General features: G+C 49.1%; 1 protein-coding gene across 2 annotated transcripts in view; it reads right to left on the bottom strand.

Moving 5' to 3' along the window:
* The window catches only part of smn1 (survival of motor neuron 1, telomeric), a 32,556-nt gene extending 20,304 nt beyond the window's left edge, over positions 1 to 12,252 (bottom strand). For both annotated transcript variants that reach the window (XM_038805413.1, XM_038805414.1), the window contains exons 1-3: positions 12,122 to 12,252; positions 11,868 to 11,939; positions 507 to 629 (exon numbers count right to left, since the gene is read on the bottom strand). In XM_038805413.1, the coding sequence (XP_038661341.1) occupies positions 507 to 629; positions 11,868 to 11,939; positions 12,122 to 12,175 (249 nt within the window). In that variant the 5' untranslated portion in view covers positions 12,176 to 12,252. The remainder of the gene's footprint in view (positions 1 to 506; positions 630 to 11,867; positions 11,940 to 12,121) is intronic.
* Between the last annotated feature and the right edge of the window lie 12,059 nt (positions 12,253 to 24,311).

The raw sequence follows: 24,311 nt of genomic DNA, 5'->3' as shown, positions 1-24,311 counted from the left end.
CACCAAATGATCGGCCCGTAACCCAATGCAGGTTGCGAGTCATGGTTTGGGAATCCCTGGTTTAGTTGCAACCTATCTGGCCTGTACAGGCCACAACACCGTGAGAGCCAGTCCCAATAATCTAAAGCTTTCCATTTTGCACTAGCTCTCCAGCCATGCTTTCATCTGGTCTATCTTTTTCCTACTTATTTACTAACCCATGACATTGGAAGTAATCCAGAGGTTGCACTGTTTGGGCTCCTTCTCACTAGTCTGCTTGCTAGCTGCCTGAACTCTGCATGGAAGACCTCTTCCCTCTTTCTACTGTTGCCATCATGTGTCACAATCTCTGGCTGTTCACATGCCCTCAAGAGTGCTCTGCAGCCACAACATACCACCTTGGAATCACATCCATAGCCGCAGAAACATCTGTCTGTTCCTCCATGTTTTCTCCAAAAAACACCCAACGGATTTAATTTAGACTGAGGCACAGGATCCAAGGGGCATTACAACAAGACTCATCGTACCTTTCTATCTGGATGCACATTACTCTTCTTCCTGTTTTTATTTTTCTTGTGTTTTTGCTTCGTTCCAGTTCCACTGCACTCCTTTGTATATGGCTGACCATATTCACCATTCTTCAGGGCATTCTGAACAGAAAAACAGAGTCATGACAATAAAAACTCAAGTGAGTAAGAACATGAGCATGCATACGAACATATGAATTCGGAGCGAGTGCAAACCATTCAGTCCCTCGAGCCTGCTCCACCATTCAATAACATCATGACTGATTGGATTGTACGGAGGGGACAAGGGTAATGGCATGGGAGATGGACTGCACACTGAGGGCCCTGTCAACAACTGTAGGTGGGAAATCACGGTTGAGGAAGAAGGAACACATTTTCAAAGCACCATTTTGGAAAGTGCCATCATCGGAACAAATACGATGGAGGCGAAGGAGCTGAGAGAAAGGGATGGAGTCCTTACAATGTGTAGGGTGCGAAGAGCTGTAGTCCAGTTAGCTGTGGGAGACAGTGGGCTTGTAGTGGTTATTAGTAGATAGTCTATTGCTGGAAATGAAGACAGAAAGATCAAGGAAGGAAAGGAAAGTGTCTGAGATGGACCAGGTGAAGTGATGGAGGGGTGGAACTGAAAGCGAAGTTGATTAATTTTTCCAGATCCGGACAAGAGCATGAAGCGGCACCAAAATAGTCATCAATGTACCAATAAAGGAGTTGTAGGAGGGGACCCGGGTAGGCCTGAAACAAGCAATGTTCCACATGCACTATAAAAAGGCAAGCGTAGCTCGGACCCATGCGGGTACCCATTGTTACACCTTTGATTTGGAGAAAATGAGATGAGTTAAAGGAGAAGTTGTTGAGAGATAGAACAAGTTCAGCCAGGCGGAGGAGAGTGATGGTGGATGGGAATTGTCCGGGCCTCTTTTTGAGAAAGAAGCAAAGAGCTCTCAGGCCATCCTGGTGAGCGATGGAGGTGTAAAGAGACTGCACATCCATGGTGAATAGGATGCCGGTAGGTCCCACGAACTGGAATCTGTCAATATGACGCAGGGAATCAGTGGAATAAACCTGCCCCTTTACCTCTTCCATGCTTAACATCCCAGGCCCAAAACACTCATTCCAGGTTAAGCAGCGTTTCACTTGCACCTCTTTCAATCTGGTCTATTGCATTTGCTGCTCCCAATGTGGTCTCCTCTACGTCAGAGGGACCAATCGCAGACTGGGTGATCGCTTTGCTGAACACCATTGGTCCGTGCGCATTCAGGACCCTGACCTTCGCGTTGCTTGCCATTTTAACACAAGACCCTGCTCCTGTGCCCACATGTCTGTCCTTGGCCTGCAAAATGTTCCAGTGAAGCTCAACGCAAACTGGAGGAATAACATCTCAACATTCTGGTCTCAAAATCGAATACAACAACTTCTACCTCACCTCGACCCATTTGGTTTCATCCCATTTAATTTTAAACTGTCTTTTACCATTTTTTTATATATTTAACACCTCCCCCATCTTATCCACCTTTCCTTACCCTTTCTCCCCCCTTCCCCCACATCTGTCAGTTTGCTCTCAAATGTCAGTTTCTGTGCTCTTTGGCCTTTCACACCTTTTGTTTTCTCGGAGGACTGCCATTAGCACTCCTCCCCCATGGTTTCTGTGACTATTAGCACCCCGTTTCCCTGGGTTTCTGTGGCTATGACTCATCTTTCACTCTCACTCCACAGTATAAATTCCCACTTTCTCTGTATTGTAGCTTTGACAAAGGGTCATCTGGACTCAAAACGTTAGCTCTTTTCTCTCCCTGCAGATGCTGACAGACCTGCTGAGATTTTCCAGCATGTTCTCTTTGAAACCAGTTTGGTGACAGGCCTACTGGCAAAACAGTGAAGAGGAAAGTCAAAGCCAGAGAAAGGAGACATTGGCAATCAGTTTGATCTGGGAAAGCTGAGCCGTAGAAAAAGAACCCATCACAAATGTAGCACCAGTCAATTTCAGAAGGCTGCCCAGAAAAAATTAAACAAGCCAGCTCATTGAGATAGTATGGCACATCCTCGAGCAGGATTCTACATTTAGTTGAAAAATAAAAGTAGTAAAATAAAACAGCTCACTGGTGTTTCAGTTCACCCTCAAGAAATTATAAAAGCAGAGATTTCAAGCAAAAGAAACATTATGCAACTCAGATCAAAAAGAAATGCCACTGTCAGACCCACCCATTGGTGATATAATTAGATATCGGACACATTTGCAAATGCAGGGCTTAGAATGACTAGGACCACTATTAACAGAGGATCTGAGACGTGAAGCACAAATCTGATACAGTACAGGTCATTTGGGTTGTGTCCAGCTTGCTACAGCAATCCGAAGCCCAGTATTGTCACAGTATTGCTTCAAATATTTGTGAACACTCAAGAATCAATCACAAACATTTCTTTTAAATTAACAGCTGAGCCACACACAGGCTCTCCATTCAGTAGTACAGTTCAGTTTCTAAATAAATCACTTCAAATCATGACTACCATTCTCTGAAGAAACAGACTTCGGTCTAAGACCCCATTGCACTACTAAAGAAGCTCTTTGATTGCTTTACCCAACATTCAAGAATGCAGGTACAACAAGCAGTCAGGAAGGCAAATAGGGGGCAGCACGGTGGCGCAGTGGTTAGCATTGCTGCCTACGGCGCTGAGGACCCGGGTTCGAATCCCGGCCCTGGGTCACTGTCCGTGTGGAGTTTGCACATTCTCCCTGTGTCTGCGTGGGTTTCACCCCCACAACCCAAAAGATGTGCAAGGTAGGTGGATTGAACATGCTAAATTGCCCCTTAATTGGAAAAAATAATTGGGTACTCTAAATTTATTTTTAAAAAAGGAAGGCAAATAGGGGACAGCACGGTGGCGCAGTGGTTAGCATTGTTGCCTCACAGCGCCGAGGTCCCAGGTTCGATCCCGGCTCTGGGTCACTGTCCGTGTGGAGTTTGCACATTCTCCCCGTGTTTGCGTGGGTTTCACCCCCACAACCCAAAGATGAATTGGGCACTCTAAATTTATTTTTAAAATGGAAGGCAAATAGTATGTTGGCCTTCATTCAGCTGTACTGGGCCTTGGTGAGACCACACATGGAGTATGGTGCAGTTTTGATCTCCTTATCTAAGAAAGGATATAACATGTCATAAAATGAGTGCAACAAAGGTTCACCAAACTGATCCCTGGGGTGGCAGGACTGTCGCATGAGGAGATTGAGTCGGATGGACCACATTTAGGAGAGGGGATCTAATTGAAACTAATTCTGACAGGGCTGGACAGACTAGGTACAGGGATTTCTTTTAATTGGCAGGAGTATCTAGAACAAAGAGTCATAGTCTCAGGATACAGGGAGGCCATTTAGGACTGATGAGGTGAAACATGGATTGTGAACCTATGGAGGCCAAATCACTGAACAGATTTAAGATAGAAATAGAGAGACTTCTAGACTCTATCGGAGTCATGGGGTATGGGTAGAGTGCTGGAGTATGGCATTGAGTTAAAGGATTAGCCATGATCGGACTTCCGGTGGCGGTAATGTCCGAATGAGCCGCACATTCGGTGGGCTCTCACTCCGGCGGGCGTTTAGGGGCTGATTCCCCGCGATAGCGGGACCACGGAGCTGAAGGAAGGCGGCAGCGAAAGTGCTGAGGAGCGGGCTGCGGCACATGGAACAGCGGGAGTCCAGGAGGCAGAAGAAAAGAGAGAAAAAGGGACAGAGAAAAGGACCTGAAGAAACTTACCTCGAACCTAAGATGGCGGACACATGGACCCCGGACTCAGCAATCCAGCAGGCGCTGGATAACATGCTCCAGGTAATGAAGTCCAGTTTTGAAGCGCTGAAGCGGGACAGCTTGGACCCAATCCAGAAAGCAGTGGATCAGCTGAACCAGAGGCTGGATGCGCAAGATGTTAAATTTAAGGAGCTGAGAGAGGCGGTGGAGGAGCAGGCGGATGCGCAGACGGTTGCGGCGCGAGAAGTTGACGGGCTGAAGGAGAGGCAGAGAAGATTGCTAGACAGAGTGGAGGAGCTGGAGAATAGAGCCCGCAGGAACAACCCGAGGATGGTCGGCCTCCCGGAGGGGGCTGAGGGAGCTGATGCCGCAGCGTTTGTAGCAGACCTATTGATACAGCTGATGGGGGCTGAAGCCTTTCCGCGACCGCTGGAGCTGGAGGGGGCATACAGAGTGCAGGCGAGGCAAGGGCGGCCGGGCAGACCCCCCCCCCCGCCCGATGGTGATTAGGTTGCACAGGTTCGTGGACAAGGAGCGGGTGCTGCAGTGGACAAAGAGCGCCAGGAGCAGAGCGTGGAACAACAGTGTCCTCCGCATTTACCAGGATCTAAGCCAGGAGGTGGCTCGGCGGCGAGCAGCCTTTAAGAATGTCAAGGAGGTGCTGTTCAAGAAGCACGTGAAGTTTGGTCTGCTGTTCCCGGCTCGTCTATGGGTCACGCACCAGGGTCAACACCACTACTTCTCCGAGCCTGAAGAAGCGATGGACTCTGCGAGTGATCAGGGGCTGGTGCCGAAAAAAGGCCCCACGGACGCAAATTAGGGCCCGAGGACTACCGTGGGAAGGTACGCCGAATGGGCCTGGACTGCTGTTCACCGAGAAAGGCTATGGCTGACCAGCGTGGTGGGGGGGTGGGTTGTGCCCCCCAACCAGGCTGATTACCTGGAACGTCAGGGGACTGAATGGGCCGGTTAAGAGGGCGCGGCTGTTCGCGCACTTGCGGGCTCTGAGGGCAGACGTAATTATGTTGCAGGAGACACATCTGAAAGTGTCTGACCAGACCAGGCTAAGGAAGGGCTGGATTAGCCAGGTCTTCCACTCGGACTTGGACTCGAAGTCCAGGGGGGTGGCGATCATGATCAACAAGCGGGTGCAATTTGAGGCGGAGGGCATAGCCGCAGACAGGGGGGGCAGATACCTGATGGTACGGGGCAGACTGGAGGGGAGAAGAGTGGTGCTGGTGAATATATATGCCCCGTAATGGGATGACGTGAACTTCATTAAAAGAGTGCTGGGGAAGATCCCGGACCTGGACTCTCGCTGGCTAATAATGTGGGGGGGGGGGAGAGAGACTTTAACATGGTCCTTGACTCGGCTTTGGATCGGTCGTGTCCCAGGACGGGGAGACTCCCAGCAATGGCAAGGGAGCTGAAAGGGTTTATGGAGCAAATGGGGGCAGTGGACCCCTGGAGAGCCAGACAGCCGACAGGAAGGGGCTACTCATTTTACTCGCACGTCCATAAAGTATATTCTAGGATAGATTTCTTCGTATTCAGCAGGGATTGTATAGGGGAGGTGAAGAACACGGAATATTCGGCAATTACTATCTCAGACCATGCCCCGCACTGGGTAGACCTGAAGATTGGGGGGGGCGAGCTACCAACGCCCGCAATGGAGGCTAGACGTGGGACTGCTGTCGGAGGAGGGGATCTGTGAGAGGCTTCGGAGGTGTATGCAAAATTCCCTGCAGGTGAATGACACAGGAGAGGTCTCAGCGGCGACCCTGTGGGAGGCGCTAAAGGCAGTAGTGCGGGGGGAGCTGATTTCAATTGGGGCCCACAGAGCCAAGGCAGACAGGGCAGAGATGGATAGATTGGTCAGGGAAATGGGTCGGATAGATGAAGAGCACGCGAAGTCCCCGGGGGAGATTTTACTCAGGGAGAGGCAGAGACTACAGGCGGAACTGGGGGCACTATCCACGAGTAGGGCCGTGGAACAGCTTAGGAAGGCGAGGGGTGTGGTGTATGAGCATGGGGAAAAGGCCAGTAGATTGTTAGCGCAGCAACTCAGGAGGAGGGAGGCGGCCAGGGAAATAGGTAGAGTGATGGATGGGGAGGGGCGCAAACTGGAGGACCCGGCAGGATTGAATAGGGTATTCCGGGACTTCTATCGCAAGCTGTATACTTCGGAGCCGCCGGAAGAAGCGGAGATGAAAAGGTTTCTGGACGGGTTAACATTCCCAACAGTAGGTGGGGGGCGAGTGGATGAGCTGGGGGCCCCGATTAGAGTGGAGGAGGTATTGGGGGGCCTAAAGGCCATGCAGTCGGGGAAAGCCCCGGGGCCGGATGGATAACCAGTAGAGTTCTATAGGATGTTTTCTGAGCTGGTGGGCCCGGTCTTGGCGAGGGTTTTCAATGAGGCAAGGGACAGAGGGACCCTGCCGCCGACAATGTCGCAAGCCACTATATCACTGATATTGAAGCGGGGTAAAGACCCGGAGGCATGCGGGTCCTACAGGCCAATCTCCCTGATTAATGTTGACACCAAGCTCCCGGCAAAGGTACTGGTGGTTAGAATGGAGGACGACATACTGGAGGTGATTGGGGACGACCAAACTGGGTTCGTGAAAGGTGGGCAGCTGGCGGCCAACCTGAGAAGATTACTTAATGTGATAATGATGCCCCCGGCAGGCAGGGAGGTGGAGGTAGAGGTGGCGATGGACGCCGAGAAGGCCTTTGACCGGGTGGAGTGGGACTATCTATGGGAGGTGCTCGGACGGTTTGGGTTCGGGTTCAGGGAGGGACTGGTGGATTGGATCAAATTATTTTATCAGGCCCCGAGGGCCAGCGTCAGGACAAACAGAGAAGTGTCGGAGTACTTTAGGCTGTACCGAGGGACCAGACAGGGCTGCCCGCTCTCCCCGCTGCTGTTTGCGCTGGCCATAGAGCCGCTGGCGATTGCGCTGAGAGCCGCAGAGGGGTGGAAGAGGATGGTGAGGGGCGGGGTAGAACATAGGGTCTCTCTTTACGCAGACGACCTGCTCATGTACGTGTCGGACCCAGTGGCCGGGATGGGAAGTATACTGGGAATGTTGAGGAAGTTCGGCCAGTTTTCAGGATACAAATTAAATACGGCCAAGAGTGAAATGTTTGTGGTGCAGGCAAGGGGCCAGGAGAACAGATTGTGGGGGCTACCGTTTAGGCTGGTTGAGGAAAATTTCCGGTATTTGGGAATCCAGGTGGCACGAGACTGGAGCAGGCTGCACAAGTTAAATTTGGCCACGGTGGTGGAGCAAATGAAGGGAGAGTTTCGGAGATGGGATGCACTCCCGCTGTCGCTGGCAAGGAGGGTGCAGACTGTAAAGATGACAATCCTCCCTAGATTTCTGTTTGTTTTTCAGTGCCTCCCGATCTTTGTCCCACAGTCCTTCTTCAAAAGAGTTAACAAGATGATCATGAGCTTTGTCTGGGCGGGAAAATCCCCGCGGGTGAAGGCGGCGATGCTGGAGAGGAACCGCAGCGAGGGAGGGCTGGCTTTGCCGAGTCTGATTAATTATTACTGGGCGGCCAACATTGCTATGATAAGGAAGTGGATGGTGGGTACGGGGTCTATCTGGGAGCGGGTGGAGGCGGACCGTGGCTCGGATGAGCAAATTCTTTGGGATAGAGGACAAATGCGCTAGGTGCGCGGGAGGACCAGCGAACCACGTTCACATGTTTTGGGCATGCCCTAAGCTTAGGGGGTACTGGGAGGGATTTGCGGGATTCATGTCCCGGGTGCTAAAAACAAGGGTGGCGATGGGTCCAGGGGTGGCAATTTTTGGGGTTTCGGAAGACCCGGGAGTCCAGGGGGAGAAAGAGGCCGATGTTTTGGCCTTTGCTTCCCTGATAGCCCGGCGACGAATACTATTGGCATGGAGGGACTCAAAGCCCCCGAAGACTGAGTTGTGGCTTGCGGACATTTCGAGTTTCCTGGGTATGGAAAAAATTAAGTTTGCCTTGAGGGGATCTGTACAGGGGTTTGCCCGGAGGTGGCAACCATTTACTGACTTCTTTGCGGGAGAGTGAGGGAGGCAGCAGGGGGAGGGGGCGGGGTAGAGTAGAGTAGAGTAGGAGGGATAAAATGGCGGGTAGTACTGGTGGGAGAGGAGCGGGCTTGTGCAGTATGTTACGATTGAAGTATTGAATGTACGTGGAAGTTTGCACATTTTTGCCTTTTTTTGCTTTCTTTCTGTTGATGTCTGTAACTGTTTACAAAGCCAAAAACTACCTCAATAAAATTGTTTATTAAAAAAAAAGGATTAGCCATGATCATGTTGAAGGCCACAGCAGGCTCAAAAGGCCAAATGGCCTACTCCTTCACCTATTTTCTATGTTTCTATTCTTCCCTCAAACACAATGCTGCCTCACAGTGTCAAGGACCCAGCTCGATCCCGACTCCGGATCAGCGTCCATGTGGAGTTTGCACATTCTCCTCGTGTTTGGGTGGGTCTCACCCCCACAACCCAAATATGTACAGGGTAGGTGGATTGGCCACGCTAAATTGCCCCCTAATTGGAAAAAATATATAATTGGGTACTCGAAATTTATTTTAAAAACAAAACAACCAAAAACAGGCTGACTGCTCATCAATCACGCTTACAGTTCATTGGGCTGACCAAGTAAATGTTAATTACTGTGGTTCCCTACACACACCAACTACAATCCAAAACCAATTCATAAGACGTAAAACACTATTGAATGCCTTGAGGCTATAAGAAGATGTATACAAGATGAGAGTTTTCCGGCAACTGAACATTGAAACAGGAACTGTACATTTAATGGAATTTGGTTCTTCTTCTGGTCTGATCTGTCCAATGTATCTAGAAAAAGGCAGGTTAGGAGTGCTAAACGATCAAATCCAGGGTGATGGCTCAAAAATCAGCCTCACTTGAGGCAACATAATCGTCTGGGGTTCTTGCTCCTGATCATTGTCCAAAGATTTTGCTAGCAGTGAATACATTTTGTTGTTACAAGTAGGCTTACATTAACAGTGCAATGAAGTTACTATGAAAAGCTCCTAGTCGCCACAGTTCGGGTATACAGAGGGAGAATTCAGAATGTCCAAATTACTTAACAGCACGTCTTTAAGGACTTGTGGGAAGAAACCGGAGAACCCGGAAGAAACCCACAGACATTGGGAGAACGTGCGGACTCCGCAGTGACCCAAGCTCGGAATCGAACCTGGAACCCTGGCGCTGTGAAGCAACAGCGCTAACCACTGTGCTACCATGCCGCCTGGTGGTATCCGAGCCCCCTGGGAGACCCCCACGAGTGCCATTCCATCTGGTCCCCATTTGAATAGACCAGAACTGAACAGCTCTCGCCCGAGGTCTCCAAGGATATCAGGAGAAAATAAGTTTTGTCTGACTGTGTTGGCTCCCTATGGTTACTGAACAGTGCATGTATCAATATCTTTAAGTAAATCAAATCCTGGCAAAGGCAAAGAAATTAGGCCAGTTAATTTGAGGAATTTTCCTTCAAGTCCCAAATTTAAAAGAAATTGTTCCAGCTCAAGCTAAATCTCTCTACTCTTGCGTCAATTCACTGCACCACCTATTCCACAAACTGACAACTCTTAGGCATTGAGAATTATTTTTTGTGTCCATGAAATACATAATCATTCCTTCAAAGTGCAGATTTCAGGTACTTGTTTGTAAATCATGTCTTTGGTGTTTCCATCTTTGATTTTCCCTAATACTATTACTGATGGGTTTTTAAAAAGCTAAACCATTTATCCGAGCTTCAGTTTCCTCTCATCTGCCAATCCAGGTAGGGAACCCTTGACAGTTCTAAAAGGAACTTGAAGCTCACCACCAGTAACAGCAAAATCAGCAACCGATGCACACAGTGAGGAATGCTCACAATGCAGTCGCCTTTATATTGGGGAGATCAAATGCACAGTGTCCAGAGCAGCTCTGTTCTATCATGAAGTGAGACTCCCCGAGCTTCCTATCATTTTAATTCTCCATACCATCTCCTCTGCCTTAGTGTCCTGTTCCAAGAAAAAGCATGGTTTAGCCATGCTGAATTGCAACTTCAGTGTCCAAAAGGTTCGGTGAGGTTACTGGGGTGTGGTGGTGGCTCTTTCAGAGGGACAGTGCAGACTTGATGGGCCAAATGGCCTCCTTCTGCACTGTAGTGATTCTATGAAGGTCTATCTAAGCTTGAGGAACAACACCTCTTTCGATTCGGCATTTATCAGGCTTTGGAACTTAAACATAGAGTTCAACAATTTCAGATCAAAACCTACAGCTCCATTCCCACCCTCCCCCAAGACAGCAGCTGTTGATTTTGCTATTTTCATTTACACCTCCTGCAGACTCATTGTTTCTCTACGTGTTCCATCAGCACGGTAGCAGAGTGGTTAGCACAGTTGTTTCACATGCTCCAGGGACCCATGTTCGATTCCCAGCTTGGATCACTGTCTGTGCAGAGTCTGCATGTTCTCCCCGTGTCAGCGTGGGTTTCGTCCACGTGCTCTGGTTTCCTCCCACAGACCAAAGATGTGCAGGTTAGGTGGATTGGCCATGTTAAATTGCCCATAGGTGAGGTGGGGTTACTGGTTACAGGGATAGGGAAGAGGTGAGGGCTTAACCGGGGTGCTGTTTCCAAGAGCTGGTGCAGACCCGATGGGCCAAATGGTGTCCTTCTGCACCGTAAATTCTATGATCATTTCCTTTTGCCTTGCAGTTATCATATATGCCATTCAATCTCTTTTGCCTTCCTATTATAGATCTTTTTGTTCTGTCCCCTGCCCATGTTCACTAACTCTGTATTTGTTTAAAGCCTGTTACATCTTTAACTTCTTTCTCATTCTAAAGGTCATCCAGCTGAAACTTTAACTCTTCATGGACTTGTCCTCAACTGAGTGTTGCAGACTGGCACATTCCAAAATCCAGGGTTCCATGCTGAAGAATACAGTAAAGCTTGGGGCAGTCACCACAGAGGCACAATGGGGAAAGGTTGCTGTCTAAGACTTTTTCACCATAGTACACCATGGAACTAGGAATTTTATAGACCCCTCAAGCTGTATGACTCACATTCAATGTATACAGTAAATATTACACAGACCACAATTGTATTGAAGCATCTCAGAGTGCAACGCAATCTATGTAGAAAATTTGAATTCCATTACACTTTCTATTATGACTTGAAATGCTTTGTAATAGTCTTAGATATTCTTAGATGAGCAAGTATATTTTGGCAAAAAATAGTTTCTCTCCACAGGTAGTGAACTGCTGAGTATTTCCAAACATTTTTTTATAAACTCACAGGCTAAACAAATAAGCTGGTACTCAAATATAGTTCCCTCTCTTCAACTGAAACCAGTTACAAACCATATATGTTGTCGTTCCTAGGTAAGGACTCCATATCCCAGATGACCACATGCTGCTTTCCCCTTTGAGGGAGAGAGCTGACTGGTGGTGATTTAAACCAAGGATCAGCCCAACCCAAGCGAGGCAAGGTTAAGAATATTTGTTTGCTACATCTTAACGGATTGTGATCAAACTTCAGAGCTGATCCAGAGGGAACTGGCGAGCCAACCAATTTCTTGTGCCAGAAGCGCATGAAGCAAACTCACTTTGAACGAGGTCACCGCCTTGTCGTAGGCTTTAATCAGCGCCGTGTCATCCCAGATATCCGAATCGTCACTCTAAAAGAAAAAGGCACAGAATGAGGCGCCGACTGCACTGAGGGCCGGGGGTGGGAGATAGAAAGGGGCCGGTGAGAGAGGGGGGATGGGGGGGGAGAGAGAGCTGGTGCACGGTCTTGGGTATGGACGGGCCCTGCTCAGTCAGTCTGCACCCTCTCGCCCTCTCCGGGGGCCACCATTACCTGTCCATAGCCTCGCCGGAACACCACCTCTCCCACTTTACTCTCCTCTCCCATTATCCGTCTCGAGCCGCGCAACCTGGAGAAACGTCAGGAAACGGCGACCAAGCTTGCCGAGCTGCGCGTTTGATAGGCTGAAAGGTCTCGTGCGTCATTAGGAGGCGACGCCAATGGTGAACATTCCATCCTGCTGGGGGGAGGGGCCTAACACCTGATTCTCTCCCCAGTCAGGTGACTATTCTGCCATGAAAGCGGTCTGCATTTGAGTTTGGTCCACAGTAAAGGTGGTCATTTCGCCACCCACCCCCTTTCCTCCAACACCTTGATTCCCACTTTCCTAGCCTTTGCCGCAAAGGACATCTTTGCATCCCCCCAGACACAGAGCCGAGATACCGCCCAGGCATGACCCTCTTCCCTCAGATGCCCTACTTACCTGTGTACCCCACCCCAGCAGGTTCTGTTCTCACTGTTTAGCTCACTTGGCTAAATCGCTGGCTTTGAAAGCAGACCAAGGCAAGCCAGCAGCACGGTTCGATTCCTGTAACAGCCTCCCCAAACAGGCGCTGGAATGTGGCGACTAGGGGCTTTTCACAGTAACTTCATTTGAAGCCTACTCGTGACAATAAGCCATTTTCATTTCAGTTCTCTGTTTTTAAAAACGGGTTGTAAATCCCGCTGACATGACGTCACACTATCAGGGGCGGACTTTTCTATGAGGGGGGGATGTTACAGCAAGGAGGCCCACTTATATAATCCCATATTAAATGGGAACCCTGTTATGCCACTGGCAGAGGACAATTGAGCAAGGAAATCCCACCAGTGTAAATGCTGTTTTAGGACTCCCCCTTGATTTCCCCCTCCCCCCATTTTCCCACCACAATGGGGGCAGAAAATCCCACACATTGCCTGATGGTAACTAGTGCATTTTCCTTCATTGACCTGTCTAAAGCCTTGCAGTCGACTACCCCATTCTCTTACCTTTCCTCTTCTGGCAACACAAGTCACTTGATTCCAATCTTACCTATCCAATTTCCACCCCAGCACCATCTCCCAGACTCTATATCCTTGCCCTTCTTTTCAATACATGTTTCATGTTGCCTGTTTGCAAAAGCTTCCACAAACATATATACATTATGACCATCTTTATAATATAATTCTCTTAGCTGATCTGCCACTGAAAACTTCAAAATTTATTGGCCAACTGCGATCTTCATTCATCAAATGTTAGACTAGCCGACCTCCTATTCATCACCCCTTCACTCATCCAAAATTCTGCAGCCTTCTTTCCTGGTCTGAGGAGGAGATCTCGTAGCATTCCCAGCTATCCATTATTTACCTGGGCTACCTGCCTTCCTTTCACTCTCCCACTTCCTATCCTCTTCAAAAGTGTGGGGTGATGAAACAAAGGTTCAGATTTATGGGCTAGCTCATAATCGTCACCCATAATTGCTGCTTGATTCATAGTTTTCATCCTCTGTGATGCAACCATCAATTCACTTGAGACATGAGTAGAAGTAAACCGTTGTTTTAATCAACTTAGAACAGTGCTTGCCTGCGACTGAACCAATACTGAGAACCGCCTACAGGTCGACTGCTCTTTATACCTCCCTTCAAGGGTAGGAGCCATGGGTGGAGCCCATACATGCCCCAACATGTTCCCCTATGGATAATGCCATACAATGGCCCATAGGAGAAGCTCACAAGGGCAACAGCATAGCACAGATACAAACACAAGGGCAACAGCACAGATACAAATACACTGGTGGATTATTGGTATAATACATTCACCACACTCTGGTCTTCAACATGGGTTGTTATTATTGAAGGTACGGAATTCTTAAATTCCTCTAAGAGAATAACCTCTCTCAAAGCTTCATAGGCAGTTCAAACCTATTAAAATAGGCTTGTACTCACCTATTAAAATTGTTCTGCTTAACCCTTTCAAATACTGCACAAGTTTGTTCCAGCTGTCTCCTTAAACTCCCAAACTTTTGCCTATATGCTTTGGGAGCCAATTCATACGCATCCAGAATAGTCTTTTTTTTAACCATCTCATAATCCTTAGACACCCTCTCTGACAGGGAAGCATGGGTAACGCCCACTTTTCTCATAGCCACTCCGTCTGGGTTGTTATTTTCTCAAAAGCTCAAAAAAAAGGCTTCTACTTCCTTCTCACTGAATTTTCGGAGGGCCTGTATAAATTTAAATTTATCGTCACAGGGTTCCGTTTTAAGATTAAGCACCCCTCTACTTTTTAGCAACTCCTCACTCATTGTAGTGCCTTAAGCTGGAGGCCTTTATCTAACTCCAACTTCCTCATTTCCATCTGCCATTTCTTTTTCTGTCTGCCTCAGCTCCATTGGGCAGCACAGTGGCTAGTACTGCTGCCCCACAGCTCCAGGGACCCGGGTTCAATTCGGCCGTGGGTAATTATCTGTGCGGAGTTTGCACTTCCTCCCTGTGTCTGTGTGGGTTTCCTCCCGCAGTCCAAAGATATGCAAGTTAAATGGATTGGCCTTGCTAAATTGCCCCTTAGTGTCAAAAAGTTTAGGTTGGGTTACAGGGATAGTGTAGAGGTGTGGGCTTAAGTATGGTGCTCTTTCCAAGGGCTAGTGGAGACTCAATGGGCCGAATGGCCTCCTTCTGCACTTCTACGCTAAATCTTCTACCTGTAGAAAATGCTTAGCAACTTCCAAAGCCATCAAGCTTTATCACTACAAACCTGGTGTCTCTATTAATTTACATGGAATCCAAATTCGCATGCAACCCAAAAATCCCGGACGAGCCCCCAATTTACATCACAACACCCTGAGCAAGAGCGCTGTCAATTCCAGTCCCACTCACCCCAGAGTCACAACACAAATGAATTAACCAATCATTCTAATTTAAATACCTGAAATCTTTGGCCCTTGGCTGCACAACAACCACAATCACCTGGTTTGTAAGTTGAAACACAATTACTGTTTATTTATAACAGGAATAAATATGAAATATGCATTAATTACAGCTGAATAACAAGCAAGCTAACCCACTGCCCCCTTTACTTGTTTCACCCTCTACCCACACACACACAAGACAGACAAACGCAGAGGGGTGGAACGGGATAAAAATAAAAAGGATTAAGGACAAAAGATAAGAGTCCTTGATTCAGATGATGAGTTATTTGCAGCAAGCTTTCTCACAGTGCGCTGGCTGATCCAAGCCTCTGGTTTACAACTAGTGATGGTCTTCTTGGCATAGTCATTCATTCATATGATACATAAAGGCAGCAGGCCTTCTGGAGAATCACTTTAGTTTTTATTAAACTGGGCCTTCAACTTGAAGGCTCTCATTCAGGCCTATTTCTTTCTTGAGACACTTTGTCTCACATCAGAGACGGCTTCCAGCCCGTGGTTCAACTTCACTTCTCTGCAGTCCCAAGAGAGTAGCACCCAGACTTACTGGAGGGAAAATCAGCCCTCAAGTGGCCTTACGGAGCGAGTTTAGCTGGAGCTTCTGGGAGAGAAATAATCAGAATCCTCCATCCCAGCTGCAGAACCAAAAGTGAAACTCACAGCAGCAGACTCTGAAAATCATTCCAGAGAAAGAATATTCCATCACCACCTGTTGAGGAGCACAGCACAGCTTTTTAGGCCAATCCATTGGCCACCAGTCAATCATTTTGAGTCATCACTGATACCTTCCAGTTTCTCCCTGCTTGAAATAAACTGCTTGAATTAAAGTCACAGGTCCATTACTCTTACGTGGATCAAAACAATAATAGCAAAAATAAAAGGGGAAATAAAGGAATAAACAGGAGGGACCCTTACAGTATATTTTAAAAACCCTATAGTCATTATTGTATCCTAATATGCCTGGGTTGCCACGGAGTTGATTTACTCTTCATAGCAATTTGCTGCTATTAGGTGACTTACTGGGCCATTTCAAAATCACCCACACTAGTGTGATATTGGAGCCATATTTAAGCCAGACCTGGTTGATGGAACCATCAATTCAGCGAACATGTGTAGTTGGATCTGAACAGAGGCTTTAATGCACTTACAATAGAGCCAGCCTATTCGTCGTTGAAATTCAGATGAACTGGCAGGCTGGCTCTAAGGCACTGATCTTTATACATCGGTCCTAGGGGGAGGAGTCCTGGGCGGAGCCAAGGGAGGAGCCCAGTACAAACGCTCGCGTACTCCCAGAGCGACTCCCCCTGGTGGTCGGATAGTGCAACTGCACTTACAATGGATAGATAACGAACATATATAGATGGAGCGATATTGGCAACTATATATAGTGTGAATCACATTCACCACACTGGTAACAGCAGCAGGTTTTTTTTCCTGAAGGACGATTAAACTGGTTCTGATTTTTTTTCCTTATAAATTTAGTGTACCCAATTCATTTTTTTTGTTTTTCCAATTAAGGGGCAATTTAGCATGGCCAATCCACCTACCCGCTGCACATCTTTGGTTTGTGAGGGCCAAAACCCACACATACACGGGAAGAATGTGCAAACTCCAAACAGACAGTGACCCAGAGCCGGGATCAAACCTGGGATCTTGGCGCCGTGAGGCAATAATGCTAACCACTGCGCCGCCGTGCTGCCCAACTGGTTGTGTTTTAATGTCAATCTGGCAGGTTCATGGTCATTTGAACTGATCCTACGTTTTGTTCTAGATTTATTGATTTTAAATCAAATTTGACTGATCTACTGTCATGGTGGGATTTGAACTCATCCTCTGGATTATTAATTCAGAGGATGCTGGATCACTAGTCCTGTAACAAAACCACCATAAATTATTATATAATTGTCTACATTTCGATGGTAAAGCTTTACCAATAATTCAGTTGGCATGTCTGGCAATGAAATCCAGAACCCCTCATGATCTGTTTTTTGTTGAGTTAGTAAATCTTCAGTCAGATGGGTGTGAACTCCTTAGTTTAGGAAGGAGAAAAAAAATCAGCCAAGATTCCGTTCGAAATTGCTTTCAGTGACACCTGCTGGAAAGAGTGCATATACAGATATTGAATGAGGGTAGTGTTGCTATAATGTCTCCATGAATTAACAAACCTATCATTTTTCACTGTCTGGACCCATACATGGCGGCACAGTAGCACAGTGGGTAACTCTGTTGCTTCACAGCTCCATGGTCCAAGGTTTGATTCCCTGCTTGGGTCACTGTCTGAGTGAAATCTGCACATTCTCCCAGTGTCTGTGTGGGTTTCCTCCAGATGCTCCGGTTTCCTCGCACAAGTCCCGAAAGACATGCTGTTAGGTAATTTGGATATTCTGTGTGCCCGAACAGGTGCCGGAATGTGGCAACTAGGGACTATTCACAGTAGCTTAATTGCAGTGTTAATGTAAGCCTACTTGTGACAATAAAGATTATATTATTAATATGAAGAATGGTTACTTAGCAAGATACTGGAAAACATGGTCTTATGGAGAAGAGACAAGAAGATTAGATAGTAGGATTTTTTTTAAACTGAGAGAAAGTAAAACCATAAAAGAAAATTGGCCTGCAAATAGAAATATGAAATTCATTCAGCCACACTATTCCCACAAGTGCAAGTTGTTCTCTCTGAATGTCAGTATTAAGTAAATCGTGGTAATGTGACAATGTATCACATTTCCATCTATTTTTTAAAAAAAATAATTTTTATTGGAATTTTTTGAAAAATATATATCAACAGAACAGTAATAATAATAACAATAATAAACACCCCCCTGCACCCGTAACAACGCATGTAACAACCCCCCCCCCCCCACCCCCCCCCAAACCCAATAAACAACAAAATAAATTAACAATAAGCAAATTAACTTAAACACTACCCCCCTGAGAACCCCCTCCCCTTCCCCCCCGGGTTGCTGCTGCTGCTGACCTAGTTCCTTATCGTTGAGCCAGAAAGTCGAGGAAAGACTGCCACCTCCTAAAGAACCCTTGTTCCGACCCCCTCAGGGCAAATTTGACCCTCTCCAGCTTAATGAATCCCGCCATGTCATTGATCCAGGTCTCCACGCTCGGAGGTCTCGCATCTTTTCACTGCAGCAAGATCCTCCGCCGGGCTACTAGGGACGCAAAGGCCAAAACATCGGCCTCTTTCGCCTCCTGCACTCCCGGCTCCAACCGAACCCCAAATATCGCGAGTTCCCAGCCTGGCTTGACCCTGGGCCCTTCCACCCTCGACACCGTCCCCGCCACCCCCTGCCAGAATTCCCCCAGTGCCGGGCATGCCCAAAACATATGGGCATGGTTCGCTGGGCTCCCCGAACACCTGATGCACCGGTCCTCACCCCCAAAAAACTTGCTCATCCTCATCCCGGACATATGAGCCCTGTGCAGTACCTTGAACTGGATGAGGCTAAGCCTCGCATATGAAGAGGAGGAGTTCACCCTCTCCAGGGCGTCCACCCATGTCCCCTCCTCAATCTGCTCCCCCAGCTCCACCTCCCACTTAGCCTTCAGCTCCTCTACCGACGCCTCCTCCACCTCCTGCATCACCTGGTAGATGTCAGACACCTTCCCATCCCCGGCCCACACCCTCGAAAGCGCCCTATCCCTTAACCCCCGTGGGGGCAGCGAATGGAACCCCTCCACCTGCCGCCTAGCAAATGCCTTGACCTGAAGGTACCTGAACATATTCCCCGGGGTGAGCTCAAACTTCTCCTCCAGTTCACCAAGGCTCGTGAATCTCCCGTCAATAAACAGGTCTCCCAACTTCCTAATGCCTGCCCTGTGCCACCCCAGGAACTCGCCATCAATGTTCCCTGACGGCACGGTGGCCTAGTGGTTAGCACAGCCGCCTCACGGCGCTGAGGTCCCAGGTTCGATCCCGGCTCTGGGTCACTGTCTGTGTGGAGTTTGCACATTCTCCCCGTGTCTGCGTGGGTTTCGCCCCCACAACCCAAAAAATGTGCAGAGTAGGTGGATTGGCCACACTAAATTGCCCCTTAATTAGAAAAAATAATTGGCTAATCTAAATTTATTTAAAAAAAATCAATGTTCCCTGGGACAAACCGGTGGTTCCCCTGCAGCGGGGCCTCCACCGAGCTCCCCACTTCCCCCCTGTGTCGCCTCCACTGCCCCCAAATTTTGAGGGCAGCCGCCACCACCGGGCTCGTAGTGTACATTGTTGGAGGGAGCGGCAACCAGTGCCTTCAGGCTCGTGCCTCCACAGGATGCCATCTCCATTCGATTCCATGCTGCCCCCTCCCCATCCATTACCCACTTACGTACCATCGAGACGTTAGCCGCCCAATAGTACCCAGAGAGGTTGGGCAGCGCCAGCCCCCCTCTATCCCTGCCCCGCTCCAAAAAGACCCTCCATACCCTCGGAGTCCCATGCGCCCAAACAAATCCCAGAATGCTGCTGTTCACCCTCCTAAAAAAGGCCCTCGGAATGAAAATGGGGAGGCACTGAAACAAAAACAAAAATCTCGGGAGCACCGTCATTTTAACGGACTGTACTCTACCCGCCAACGACAATGGCAGCATGTCCCAACTTTTAAATTCCTCCTCCATCTGCTCCACCAACCTAGTAAAATTAAGCTTGTGCAGAGTCCCCCAGCTCCTAGCCACCTGAACCCCCAGGTACCTAAAACTCCTCACTGCCCTCTTTAGCGGGAGCCTAACAATCCCCTCCTCCTGATCTCCCGGGTGTACAACAAACAGCTCGCTCTTGCCCAGGTTCAATTTATAGCCCGAGAAACTCCCAAACTCAGCAAGAATCTCCATCACCTCTGGCATTCCCCCCACCGGGTCTGCTACATACAGCAGCAAGTCATCTGCATACAGCGACATTCGGTGCTCCTCCCCACCCCGCACCAGACCCCTCCACCTCCCCGACTCCCTGAGAGCCAATGCAAGAAGCTCAATTGCCAACGCAAAAAGCAAGGGGGACAGGGGGCACCCCTGCCTCGTCCCTTGGTGGAGCCTGAAGTACTCGGACCTCCTCCCATTTGTCGCTACACTCACCATCGGGGCCTCGTACAGCAACCTCACCCATTTAATAAACCCCACCCCAAACCTGAACCTCTCCAACACCTCCCACAAGTACCCCACTCAACCCTGTCAAAGGCCTTCTCCGCATCCAATGCCACAACAATCTCCGCCTCGCCTTCTTCCGACGGCATCATTATCACATTTAGCAGCCTTCGCACGTTAGTGTTCAGCTGCCTCTCCTTCACAAAACCCGTCTGATCTTCATGTATCACCCCCGGCACCCAGTCCTCTATTCTAGTGGCCAAGATCTTCGCCAGCAACTTGGCGTCCACATTCAGCAGTGAAATTGGCCTGTATGATCCGCACTGCAAGGGGTCCTTATCACGCTTCAAGATCAGGGAAATCAGCGCCCGAGACATCATCGGGGGCAAAACACCCCCCTCCCATGCCTTGTTAAAGGTCCTAACCGACAGGGGCCCAACAGGTCCGTGTATTTCTTATAAAATTCAACCGGGAACCCATCCGGTCCTGGCGCCTTCCCCGACTGCATGTGGCCAATCCCTCTGACCAGCTCCTCCAACTCGATCGGCGCCCCCAGTCCCTCCACCTGCTCCTCCTGCACCCTTGGAAATCGCAGCCTGTCCAAAAAGCTCTCCATTCCCCCTCCCACCACTGGCGGCTCCGACCGGTACACTTCCCTGTATAAGTCCCTGAGGCACTCTCAATTATGACGCGAAAGCGAGGTCAGTAATCAAAGGCTTTAATAAACAGAGAACAGGGCAGCATCCAAGAGAAGTGTGCTCGCAAAATGGAGTCTCATCTTAAATACTGTTTCCAGGGGCCGTAGCCAGAGGTGGACTCCCCCAGGGTTCCAAGCCTCTTAAAGGGGCAAGGTATTAAAGGTAAATACCGATCATCACATTCACCCTGTTTTAAAAAAACATAGTCCGTCGGGGGTGAAGTGTTTTAAATTATAAGTTCAGTCTTTGTGGTGGTCTGATAGTCCGTGCTGACTTTCGCTGCACCGGTGGTGGCGCCGTGGATGCGGTCGGTTCCGATGGTGGTCTATCCGGGAGCACGGTTGACTGAGTCTTTGCCCGCCTTGGAGAGAGGGGGTATCAGGAGTGATTAGGGTGGTCGGTGCCGGTGCCGGCTGGGGGGCAGCGGGCGTTATGGGGGGGCGCTGTCAAAGACGGCGGTCGGTGCGGGGCCGGGAGCGTTGGTAGAAGGGGGGGGGTCGGTGGGGAAAAAGTCGGGGTCGGTGGAGTCGGTGGGTGAGCCAGCGGGTGCCAGGTCTTGCAGGGATACAGTATCCTGCCTGCTGTCGGGGTGCTCGACGTAGGCATAACGAGGGTTTGCGTGCAGCAGGTGGACCCTCTCGACTATGGAATCCGTTTTATGGCTCCTCACATGCCTCCGGAGTAGGACTGGACCCGGAGTCATCAGCCAGGGTGGAAGTGAGACCCCAGAGGTGGACTTCCTGGGGAAGACAAACAATTGTGAGGGGTCTCGTTCGTGACCGTACAGAGGAGCGACCTAATGGAATGTAGGGCATCGGGTAGGACCTCCTGCCAGCGGGCGATAGGGAGACTCCTTGACCGTAGGGCTAGGATAGCCTTCCAAACTGTCGCATTCTCCCTCTCCACTTGCCCATTTCCCCACGGGTTATAGCTCGTCGTCCTGCTCGAGGCGATGCCCTTGCTGAGCAGGTACCGACGCAGCTCATCGCTCATGAACGATGTACCCCGGTCGCTGTGAATATAAGCGGGGAAACAAAACAGAGCGAAGATGCTGCGCAGTGCCTTGATCACGGAGGCCGAGGTAGTATCGGTGCAGGGGACAGCAAAAGGGAAGCGGGAGAATTCGTCGATGACGGTGAGGAAATAGATGTTGTGGTTGTTGGACGGGAGAGGTCCTTTGAAGTCCACGCTTAGTCGCTCAAAGGGCCCAGAGGCCTTTATCAGGCGGGCCTAGTCTGGTCGATAGAACTGCGGTTTGCATTCCGCACAGATCTGGCATGCCTTAGTCATGGCCTTGACCTCTCCTGTGGAGTAGGGCAGGTTGCGGGACTTGATGAAGTGGGCAAGCCGGGTGACCCCCGGGTGGCAGAGGTCATCGTGGATGGCTCTCAGGCGGTCCAATTGCGCGTTGGCGCACGTGCCACGAGACAGGGCATCTAGGGACTCGTTGAGCTTCCCCGGGCGATATTTAAAATCATACGTATAGGTGGAGAGCTCTATTCTCCACCTCAGAATCTTGTCGTTCTTTATTTTGCCCCGTTGTGCGTTATCAAACATAAAGGCGACCAACCGTTGGTCGGTGATGAGGGTGAACCTCCTACCAGCTAGGTAGTGCCTCCAGTGTCGCACGGCCTCCACTATGGCTTGTGCCTCCTTCTCGACTGCAGAGTGTCGAATTTCCGAGGCGTTGAGGGTTCGGGAGAAGAACGCTACTGGTCTGCCCGCTTGGTTGAGGGTAGCAGCCTGGGCGACGTCTGATGCATCGCTTTCTATTTGGAAGGGAATGGCTTCGTCCACCGCGTGCATGGCGGCCTTGATGATGCCGGCCTTGATACGGTTGAAAGCCGACTGGGCCTCATCCGTCAGGGGAAAAACCGTGGTCTTAATTTTTTTTTTTTTGTTTTTTTTAAAATTTAGATTAGCCAATTATTTTTTTCCAATTAAGGGGCAATTTAGCGTGGCCAATCCACCTACTCTGCACATTTTTGGGTTGTGGGGGCGAAACCCACGCAGACACGGGGAGAACGTGCAAACTCCACACGGACAGTGACCCAGAGCCGGGATCGAACCTGGGACCTCAGCGCCGTGAGGCGGTTGTGCTAACCACTAGGCCACCATGCTGCCCTAACCGTGGTCTTAATGAGTGGCCGGGCTTTGTCCACATATCTGGGGACCCACTGAGCATAATAGGAGAAAAGCCCCAAGCACCGTTTGAGTGCCTTGAGGCTACGGGTGAGGGGGAGTTCCTTAAGGGGACGCATGCGGTCTGGGTCTGGGCCTAGGACCCCATTGTCCACGACATAGCCGAGGATGGCTAGCCGGGTTGTGTGGAACACGCATTTCTCTTTGTTGTACGTGAGGTTGAGGGCCCGGGCAGTCTGGAGGAACTTCCTCAGGTTTGCGTCGTGGTCCTGCTGGTCATGGCCGCAGATGGTGACGTTGTCCGAGTACGGGAAGGTCGCCCGTAAGCCGTACTGGTCCACCATTTGATCCATCGCCCTCTGGAAAACGGTGCAAGGGACAAGGTTTAGAGATGTGCGAGGCAAGTTTTTTTTTTTACACAGAGGGTAGTCGGTGCCTGGAACTCGCTGCCGGAGGTGGTGGTGGAAGCAGGGACAATAGTGACGTTTAAGAGGCATCTTGATAAATACATGAATAGCATGGGAATAGAGGGATACCGACCCCGGAAGTATAGAAGTTTTTAGTTTAGACGGGCAGCATGGTCGGCGCAGGCCTGGAGGGCCTGTTCTTGTGCTGTACTTTTCTTTGGACTTTGTTCTGTTTTAAAGTATTGTATTTGTAAAGTAAAAGTTTACATTTGGGATTATCTCATAGAATTAAGGATTAGTTATCTTTTTGGGATATCATGCAAGTAAAGTGTCGCGACTTATACTCTTTGTATAACCACCAAATTGAATGCTTTTTGATGATATTAAATTTATGTGTTTACTTAAAATTTTATTGTCTCGTCTAACCTTCTGCGAACCCAACTCCAATTCCCTTTGTCGTGAAATAATTTCTGATAAGTTCTCACCCAGACCCTTACAATATCCTGAAAATTTCAATCGAGCTAAAATTTTAAGAGTAATCGGGAGGAAGGTGGACTGACTAGTTAGATCCTGCGGACCCAAATTACATGTCCTGGAGTCTCATTTCCTCAGACTGAAGTTGAGGGGAGTTAGTTCAGAAATACACCAGATCTGTTGACTTCACATGGAGGTTATGATTGTAAAAACACCACAGGAAGACTGTCGCATACCCAAGGACTTTCTGTATGGTGAGATAGCCAAAGTCAGATGACCAATAGGATGTCCAAAACTCTGCTTCAAGGATGCAATTGACACCATCACCAAAAACAATAACCAGAAAACCCAGAATACCACTTAGTGGCTTCATGTGTGGCAGAATATGCCTCTCAAGGGTATTCTTACTTCCCTATTTTACAGTGTACAAGACCAATTCAGACCAGTATTCTGATTTCCCCATTTTACTGCATTTTCCTTCTGGGTGGTCTCTTCAGCC

This window comes from Scyliorhinus canicula, chromosome 8 (assembly GCF_902713615.1).
Source record: "Scyliorhinus canicula chromosome 8, sScyCan1.1, whole genome shotgun sequence".
In the NCBI taxonomy this organism is placed as follows: domain Eukaryota; kingdom Metazoa; phylum Chordata; class Chondrichthyes; order Carcharhiniformes; family Scyliorhinidae; genus Scyliorhinus; species Scyliorhinus canicula.
Note: the sequence above shows the minus strand (reverse complement) of the source record. Positions and strands in the feature narration are given on the sequence as shown.